The sequence below is a fragment of the Otolemur garnettii genome, unplaced genomic scaffold (genome assembly GCF_000181295.1).
Source record: "Otolemur garnettii isolate 467f Iridium unplaced genomic scaffold, OtoGar3 scaffold00050, whole genome shotgun sequence".
Lineage (NCBI taxonomy): Eukaryota > Metazoa > Chordata > Mammalia > Primates > Galagidae > Otolemur > Otolemur garnettii.
Genome location: NW_003852445.1, coordinates 2139329 through 2149531, shown reverse-complemented (window position 1 = coordinate 2149531; position 10203 = coordinate 2139329). Strand labels below are relative to the sequence as shown.

The window sequence follows — 10203 nt, the reverse complement described above, 5'->3', positions numbered from 1 at the left end:
TTGAGTAAGAGATCCATGCCACAAGCTGCACATAAAAATGCAGTTTCATTCCTTTTCAGTTACTCTTCATGCGTAGGCTGGCTAGTGAGCCGGAGAGTTGTATTTTTAGTGGACTGATAAAGGCCGATTATGAATGATTTTTGGAAATGTCCTGTGTTGGGCTGGGTGAGGTGGCTCACACCTGTAATCCTAGCACTCTGGGAGGCCTAGGTGGGTGGATTGCTTGAGCTTACAGGTTCAAGACCAGCCTGAGCCAGAGTAAGACCCTGTCTCCAAAAATAGCCAGGTGTTGTGGCAGGTGCCTGTAGTCCCAGCTACTTGTGGGGCTGAGGTGAGAGAATTGCTTAAGCCTAAGGGTTTGAGGTTGTTGTGAGCTATAATGCCATGACACTCTACCAGGAGCGACAAAGTGAGATCTGTCTCAAAAAGAAAAGAAAAAGTCCTGTGTGGTGTGTGACATATCTTTATTCTTAATAGGATTGTCTTCTAAAAAATATTTTAAGTAATATTTTATTTGAATTTCACTACTGGGTCATCTGTAGCTATATGTATATTTATTCAAAGATAAATACTTCAGAATTGATAATGCAGGGTGGTGCCCATAGGTCAGTGGGTAAGATTTAATTAATTAGCCTTAGTTTGTTACCAGGTTTGATCAACTTAACAACTTAGTTTATTACTGAAATGCTTTGTCTTGGGTGGTGCCTGTGGTTCACATGGTAGGGCACCAGTCCCATATACTGAGGGTGGCGGGTTCAAACCTGGCCCCAGCCAAACTGCAACAAAAAAATAGCAGGGCATTGTGGCAGGTGCCTATAGTCCCAGCTACTTGGGAGGCTGAGGCAAGAGAATCGCCTAAGCCCAAGAGCTGGAGGTTGCTGTGAGCTGTGATGTCATGACACTCTACCGAGGGCGACAAAGTAAGACTCTGTCTTATTTAAAAAAAAAAAAAAAAAAGAAGGGCGGCACCTGTGGCTCAAAAGGGTAGGGCGCCAGTCCCATATGCTGGAGGTGGTGGGTTCAAACCCAGCCCCCACCAAAAAAAAAAGAAAGAAAAGAAAAGAAATGCTTTGTCTCTTTAATGTGAAGTCAGTTCCTGTTATTTGAGATAGTTATGTTTATTTTTGAGTTAGCTAATACTGAACCATTGCTCTTTGGACAAATACATAGTTAAGTTCCCAAAAGGGCTGGTTACGTTTTTGTTAACCTACTAGTACATAACCTTATTGTATATGTGTTTCTGTTTTAAGATAACTTACTTAATATATATATATTACAACCTCCACAATTGACCACCTCCTTAAAGTTGACCTAATTTTCATAGACTGGACATGTACCACATGTACGTATCATCAGTACAGTAGGCCTACTTCCTTATGTTGACTACCTCTGTATGGTGACCAATTAGTTATAGTCCCTTGGGTTGTCAACTTACAGAGGTTCTTTTCTGTGTTGTTCATTCATTAACCTTGAACTAACTGCCAACAATGCTATACTTAATGGCTAAACAAAGCTTATCTAACACACGTTTTTTTCCATAAGGCATGTCCCGAGCTTCTTGCACCCATGAACATTATAGAGCCTTGTGCTCAGGACCATTCTGATGGCAAAATTACCAACAAAAGCACAAACATGTGAAAAAAGTAGCACTAAATAGACCACAAAAAGGATACTTGTTTGTTATAGTACAAGAGCTGAAAGTGAAGCAGAGTATCAGTTCAGCCTCTGCTGGGGATGTGTGCATCAAGCAACTCAAATTTTTGGCCATTCGGTACTGTCTGTGAATGACTTAAAATGCAGGGAATATTGATTGTGGAGTTAAAATAAATTCTGGCTAGGTGAATTTGAAAATATGAAATTTGCAAATGATGAAGATTAGTTCTGTCTTTAAAGAAAAAAAAAGTATTCAACTTCTTAATTCAGATATCTTCATTTTGAAAGTATTTGTAGCATGTGATCCCCTCCAGGACTTGAAAAGGCAGTTTAAAGGACTTGAGTAGAGATGCTGTTGTGTTTCTAAACTTGTTTTCTCCATGCATTAAACAGGAAGTAGACTTGATACGGAGTCAAGTCCAGCAGCTTATCTCCCTTCCAATGTGGATGGGCTTACAGCCTGTAAGTATATAATCTCAGAATCTTATAATATGTGTATATGTTATAAGTGAAGCATGTGGTTTTAGACTGTTATCAATGAAATTTAACGTGGATATAAAAGTGGTAGCTAACCATCCTTTCCTGCTTATCATAGATGCAGTTTTTATAGTTGTAAAGTTTTTTATGTGAAATCTAATATGTGATTTCAGTATTGTGAAGTGAAATAAGATAGTATCTATTGAGCTTGTAGAGAAAGGGGGTTAATTTAGCAAAGTATGATTAACTTTATGTATGATTTTGGATGAGAATTTTTTTTATCTCTTGACCAGAATGGATATATAGCTGTAGGAGTAGGTATGGATCATGTTTAATATTAATGACTTCCAATTTTTCATCTAATCCTTAGTGGATAATATATGCAGGTGTCAAAGCCAAACGAACACATTTTAGGGAGTTGAAACTATCATTTTTTTAGTGTAATACTTTTTTCAAAATTCTATTTCCTACACATAGGTGTTTCTGTGTATACCCAGATATGCAGGCTCCTTCACAGGCATCTGCTGATAGGAATAAAAACACAAGGCATACATAAATAGTTAATAGCAAGTTAAAAATAGCAAGCACTGTAAGAGAGTATATGCTGATGTGGACATTCCCTTGTTTACTTCTGGTTTTTTTTTTTTTTTCACAACTCACAGCAACCTTTCTCTTGGGCTTAAGTGATTCTCAGGCACCTGCCACAACATCCAGTTTTTGTTGTTGTTGTTACAGTTGTCCTTGTTGTTTAGCAGGCTTGGGCTGGGTTCCAATCCGCCAGCCCCGGTGTATGTGACTGGCACCCTAACCAATGAGCTGTGGTCACCAAGCCTGATAGTTGTTTTTTTGTTCCTTGTTTCAGACTCACAATTTTTTTAGACTTCAGTGATATAAGCTCATAGTGTTAGTACTTACATTTCTCAGACTGAAATCCTTAATTTCAGAAATAAAAAAGAAATTTTGTTGATTATTGGACTTAAAAATCTTGGCTAGAAATGATACTTTTGTCTTTTATTTTTATTAATAGGCATTAGAATTTTTTAAAAAATATTTCTTAGTTTTCAAGGTTTGTCATATTGCTTTCAGGTTTATCATAATGTTCCGTATGGTATCCATATATTAGGAAAGTGTGTAATAGCTGATCTAATCCTTATCCTTGGAAACATTAGAGTTACTGATGATTTAATATGATATCTTTCTTGCAGGCACGATTGGAATTAGAATTAAAAAAGACGCCTAAGCTAAGAAAATTCTGGAACTTGATTAAAAAGAATGATGAAAAGATGGATCCAGGAGCAAGGGAACAGTATGTTGGCAAAGCTTCATTCTGTATGAGCTGATTATAGTGGGTTATGGTTCTTAGATGATGATGTCTGGCTTATTGCTTCCTTTCATGTAGTGCTGAGTGCAAGTGAGTTGTTAATAAGTGCTTTTGCTTAGACCATCACAGGAATATTTTTCACAGACGTCTAAAGGAGAAGCCACATTACCATGCTTTTCTTCTTTGCCTTTTCTCTTTGCCAGTGATAAGTGTGTAGAGTTGCTCATTGTTTTTCTTGCTACTTCTTGTCCATAATCTGGCCTTCATGGATGGTTCTCAGTTTTCTCCATAATCAGGCTATTAATAATCCAGCTTTTCTTTCCTTTTCTTACCCCTTCACTCTTTTTTTTTGAGACAGAGTCTTACTATGTCGGCCTGGGTAGAGTACTGTGGCGTCATAGCAATCTCACAGCAATCAGCAATCTACAGCTCACAGCAATCAAACTCTTGGGCTTAGGCAATTCTCTTGCCTCAGCCTTACTAGTAGCTGGGACCACAGGCACCCACCACAACACCCGGCAATTTTTTGGTTGTAGTTGTTATTGTTGTTTGGTGGGCCTGGGCTGGGTTTGAACCTGCCAGTTCCAGTGTATGTGGCTGGTGCTCTAGCCGCTGAGCTACAGGCACCAAGCCTACCCCTTCACTCTTAACAATGAGTTTTATATACTACAGCTATCATTCATTTATTCAACAAATATTGAGTATTAATTTGCCAGATATTATTATAGACATTGGAGATATATTAGTTTTATTAATTACATACTGTCTTATAACTAATTATCTTTTATATTAGATGACTTATAATTCCAAGTGGATTTTAGTCAATCCCTCCTTTGTGTTTCCAGCAGGATATTATAGTCATTTGCAGATATCCAGTACCTAACAGATGTTTGTTGGTGTATCATAAATTAGTTACGCATAGAAATTTTTTTTCAAACTGATATTTAATCTTTAGTCATTGTACTACTATTTATTTGGCCATTCAGATTTAGCAAGAGGGTTGTTGTATACCAACTTTAGTAACACTAGTGTTAATAAGTTCTGATACTACTTCTATTGTATCAGCCAGCAATACTCTTGTTATATTTAATATTTTAAACATTAAAGTATGAAGTTGTTTCATTTTAACTACATTAAATGTTAGATTTTTAATGTTGGACAGAATGTAAGTAAAATTTCGAAAACTCCTTTCTAGTTCTGAGCCTTAAATCATAAGTGAAAACTTCTGCAGTGAGGAAAAGCCATCTTACTTTACTGGCTTATTAGGCCAGTAATACGGCTTTCCTTTTCTTCATATAACACTATATTTATGTACAAAGAAGCAGCAGATGTTTAAATTGTGGCCCCAGTTTTAGAGAGAAATGAAACATGAACGATTAAAGATAGGCTTGATCAACATTTAAAATTTACTTTTTAATAACTGTTTTTCAAAAATAATTTGTTCATATTCTTTCTGATTTTAGAGCCTATCAAGAAAGACGGTTTCTTTCACAACTCATCCAGAAGTTTATCTCTGTGCTGAAATCAGTACCACTTTCTGGTAACTGTCTTCTTTTACTTAGCACATTTGTAGTTATATAGATGCTCTATGGTATTCATTCATCTTTAGTCTAAAAGCTGCTTATGGAATGATTTGAACTGTAATGACAAATTGTATGTTCCCTCCTTTTCAAGGATATTACCAGTCTAAATATTAGGATTGCCTTGAAGGATTAGTTTAAAGGCACCAGCATGGTTATTTTTATTTATTTATTTTTTTGAGACAGAGCCTCAAGCTGTTGCCCTTAGTAGAATGCTGCGGCATCACAGCTCACAGCAACCTCTGACTCCTGGGCTCAAGCGATTCTCCTGCCTCCACCTCTCAAGTAGCAGGGACTACAGGTGCCTGCCACAACGCCTAGCTATTTTTTTTTTTTTTTGGTTGCTGCTATCGTTGTTTGGCGGGCCCAGGCTGGATTCAAACCCACTAGCTCAGATGTATGTGGCTGGTGCCTTAGCCGCTTGAGCCATAGGCACTGAGCCACCAGCATGGTTATTAAAAATGTTCATTTATTTAGCAAATATTTTTTGCATTTAATTACTAGACATAGGTCCTATACAAGGTGCTGGTATATGATTGTAAACAAGAAGATTAATAGGCCTTATCCACATATTGTTTATATTATAATACAGTGCTAAATGGTGTTTTAAAGCATCATCAAATACTGTTTAGAGGGGAAGAGGAGGATTATTTTGAGATACTAGCTACAAAACTAAATGGGAAGGATTTTCCTCTATCATGACTCCCATTTATTGATGAAAAAAATATAAGTGTATACTATACAGAATATAGACTATATTAGAATATACTGTGACTATGCTATACATACCCATATGTAGACACACATGGGTATGTATTATAAATCTTTTACCAAAAGGGGTTAATTAAATTATACTAGGTTTGCAAGATCTTTGTAAGCATTTTCTGAAGGCAAATAGAGCATTATTTACTCCTTAGATGTATAAATGCTGTTAGATGACATTGTTTAATGATTATTTTATTTATGTTTTTGAAAATTTATTAGTTTTTTCAACATTAATATATTAGGATTAATATATTTAAATCTTGCCATTAAGTGCCTTAAACCTGAAAAGAGGACTAAGATTGGGGTTTTTTGGCACAAAGAGTGCTTTGAATTACTAATGTCTATAATAACTAAGGTTATAAAAATTGATGTCTATAACTGTGGAATGCTTATCTAGGATCATCTAGGTTTAAAAACCAAGAGGACCTGCAGCAATTTTAACAGCCTATAAACTGCTGGCTGTTGCCGCTATTGTTTATATATTATCAAAGACAACATTTCTTTTTTTTTTTTTTTAAAAGGCAAGGCTGAAAGAAAGAAAGTTTATTCAGAAAAAGAAAGGTAGACTAAGAAATCTTGCTCTAACTTAAGCAGGATACATACGCCATAGACCGTGAACAGGCCTCTATTGCCAGGGCAAGAGGTTACAATTTCTTAACTTTGATCCTTGATCACAATTTGTCAGCCTGCTGGTGAAGGAACCAACAAGTTGATGAAAGTAGCATGCCCATTTTCAGAGTGTAGGAAGGTGGTTGGATTATATAGTTAGGAATAGAAAACTAAGTTTTTTTTTTTTTTTTGAGACAGAGTCTGTGTCACCCTCAGTAGAATGCTGTAGTGTCACAGCTCGTAGGAACCTCAAACTCGGGCTCAAGCCTCTTGCCTCAGCCTCCCAAGTAGCTGGGACAACAGGGACCCACCACAATGCCCAGCTATTTTTTTGTTGTGGTTGTCATCGCTGTTTACCTGGCCCAGGCTGGGTTTCAACTAGCCAGCCTCAGTGTATGTGGCTGGTGCCGCAACTGTTGTGCTATAGGTGCCAACCCAGAGAAAGCTAATTTTTAAAAGACTTCAAGAAGGTTTATATAGTGTCATTTTAAAGGGCCATAAAAACAACACATCGATAACATTTGTTGGAAATCTGCGTGGGATGATCTCTGATGTTAGGACTGCTATCAGAAAAGGGGGAAAAAACTTGCCGTATACCTAAGCGATAAATGACAAGGATATATTTGTGCCTGAAGTTTTTTTCTTTTTCTTTTTTTTTAGAGACAGAGTCTCACTTTATCGCCCTTGGTAGAGTGCTGTGGCGTCACAGCTTACAGCAGCCTCCACTTCCTGGGCTTAGGCGATTCTCTTGCCTCAGCCTCCCTCCCAGGTAGCTGAGACTACAGGCATCCATCACAATGCCTGGCTATTTTTTTATTGCAGTTGGGCCGGGGCCAGGTTCGAACCCCCCACCCCCCTTGGTATATGGGACCAGTGCTCTACCCACTGAGCCACAGGCACTGTCTTGTGTCTGAAATTGAAAGAACGAGATTTCTATTATAAGGTTGGTGCCTAATAAAGCCAACTAACATAAAAACATGTAACTTTATTCACCAAGGCACTAAGCATTATTTCCTAATTTTAAATAGGTCATTGCTGGTAATTTTCTCAAGTTATAAATAAAGATACAGAGTTTACTCACTTTTTAAGCTTTGGACAAAAATATTTCCACTTGATGGTTATAAGAACAAAAGAGCAACAAAGGGCAGATTTCACAAGATAAAATTTAAAAATTTCTCCTTTAAGTTTTTTAGTTTAAACAGGTATATGTACATCTCAGAAAAGATGGGCCTAACCAGCCCTTAGAAGTATAGTTCCACACATTTCATCAGGTCGTTTTCTCTGACCCTTGGGTTCTCCATCTGGAAAGCGGAGATCTAGGACAGATGTTCTCAGTGGCTGAGTGCAGTGGCTCAGGTCTGTAATCCTAGCACTTTAGGAGACTGAGGCAGGTGGATCCCCCAAGCTCAGGAGTTCAAGACCAGCCTGAGCAAGAGTGAGACCCCACCTCTACTAAAAATAGAAAAAGTTAGCTGCGCATTGTGGCAGGCAGCTATAGTCCCAGGTACTTGGGAGGCTGAGGCAAGAGAATAGCTTGAGCCCCAGAGTTTGAGGTTGCTATGAGCTGTGACACCACAGCACTCTTCCAGGGCGACAGAGTGAGAATTAGAACAAATGTTCTCTAAACTGTTTTGCAGCTATTAAATTCTATGATTCTGTTATTTCAGGGTCTGTATTATGGGCATAGAATTTCAGGAAAAGTTTCTGTTAACACTTCTATATTAGTCACAAAAGTATTCATGTTTCTTTCTTCACATAAAGCCTTTCCTGAACGCTCCAAATAAATAAGTGGCTTTTTATTTAAACATTTATAGGATGACTCTTATAGGTCTGGCACGGGGTTCATCACTGTTGGAGTACTTAAACTAAGCAGCAACGAGGACCCTAAAATTATCTCCATTTTAATTGAAACCATTTTGGCAGGATGGTTTTAGCTGGTTAAATTGTAGCCCATTTTCTGGCATTAGAAAAAAAACTTGTACTCTGAAAGTGTTTCATGTCACAAGGTTGTAATTATTTAAAAACAAAAATAAATGTTTATAAAAATAGCACATTATCGTCATGAATAGCATAAAATAAGACTGATTTAAAAAGCATTTTATTACTTTGTGTATCATTGGCATTTTAATATCAAAAGTAATACATAAAGTAATACATACGTGTATAAGCATATTTATATGTGTATACATATCTGTTTACACATATGAGAGAACTTTGAGAAGTGTAGTATGTGAAAACAATAAGGAAAGTGGAGCATAGACTGATGTAAAAAACTACCTTCTGATTTTCTTCTAAGTTTTTCAAAATCTAATCACCAAGGAGAGGTTTTATAAATTTGATGCCTTTAAAATATCCTTGCTAACTTGAATTTCAAAATGCATTTTTTGGAGACAATCTTACTCTACCACCCTGGATAGAGTGCTGTGGTGTCATAACTCACAGAACCTCAGATTCTTGGGCTCAAGCCATCCTCTTGCCTCAGGCTCCCAAATTGCTGGAACTATAGACTGCCCACCACAATGCCCGGCTGGTTTTTCTGTTTTTAGTAGAGATGGGGTATTGCTCTTACTCAGGCTGGTCACAAACTCCTGAGCTCAAGCAGTCTAGCCACCTCAGCTTCCCAAAGTGCTAGGATTACAGATGTGAGCCATCATGTCTTGCCTCAAATGCACTTCTGATCCAAGTTTGATTTTTCATTTTCTCATATTTATTGAGCTAAATATAAGGGTAAGGACTGCCTTTGCCTTTTAAAAAATACATGAGATTCTTACCCTGAACTTTAATCCTGTTCTGATGCATAAGGGACATGTGACTGTTTAAATTATTAAATAACTGCTGGTTTTAAGAAATAGCATGCAAATGGCCTAACATGTTTTCTCTCTTATATCTAGAACCTGTCACCATGGACAAAGTTCATTACTGTGAAAGATTCATTGAACTTATGATTGATCTAGAGGTGAGAACACTATAGTGACTTTCCTGCTATATAATCATTAAGGGTCTAAGATTAAGCTTATGACTATATGTAAAATATTTCTTTACCAAACTGGCCTCAGTTTGTACTTGTTTAAGGGTGTCACACAGAAAGAAATCACAAATAATTGGCCTGTGAAGTTTTCAAACAACCCCTTTAGCATGGGCTTCAGTTTTTAGAAGAAAACCCTTGATATAGTTAGTTATTAAGCATGAGTCCAGCCATGGCAGTTAATTTTCTGTCATACTTTCTTTTAATACCCCTTTATGTGGAGGTTTTGCAAATGACTGAAGTCATATATATGATCAACTCTTTAGATCATCTCAGTTTTCTAACTGTTTAATGTTAATGAAGAAAAATATTGCTATTTTTAATTCTTTTAATTAAGGTTCTTTAAGAAAAAGATTTCATACCTTTACGTATGAATTTGATGTCAAGTTCAGTTGATACAATTCAGATTTAATCCATTTCGTTTCCTTTCTATTTTTGGAGACAAGAGTCTCAAGCTGTCACCCTGGGTAGAGTAATGTGGCATCATAGTTCGCAGCAACCTCCAACTCCTGGACTTAGGTGATTCTCTTGCTTCAGCCTCCCAGGTAGCTGATACTACAGGTGCCCACCACAATGCCCAGCTGTTTTTTGGTTGTAGTTGTCATTGTTGTTTGGCAGGCCTGGGCTGGACTTGAATCTGCCAGCTCTGGTGTATGTGGCTGGCGCCTTAGCCACTTGAGCTACAGGCGCTGAGCCTCCTTTCCTTTCTTTAATGTGAGAAATAGAAAGAAAATTCATTTGTTCTTTATCTGGAGAAGTAATGTGGTTTCTTT

At 37.3% G+C, this 10203-nt stretch overlaps 1 protein-coding gene across 1 annotated transcript in view; it reads left to right on the top strand.

Annotated features, from left to right (window-relative positions):
- The window catches only part of LOC111725940 (intron-binding protein aquarius-like), a 17339-nt gene extending 7934 nt beyond the window's left edge, over positions 1-9405 (top strand). The window contains exons 4-7 of the mRNA XM_023514285.1: positions 2047-2115; positions 3336-3436; positions 4915-4991; positions 9297-9405. Coding sequence (XP_023370053.1) covers positions 2047-2115; positions 3336-3436; positions 4915-4991; positions 9297-9376 — 327 coding nt within the window. The 3' untranslated portion in view covers positions 9377-9405. The remainder of the gene's footprint in view (positions 1-2046; positions 2116-3335; positions 3437-4914; positions 4992-9296) is intronic.
- The last annotated feature ends 798 nt before the right edge of the window (positions 9406-10203 follow it).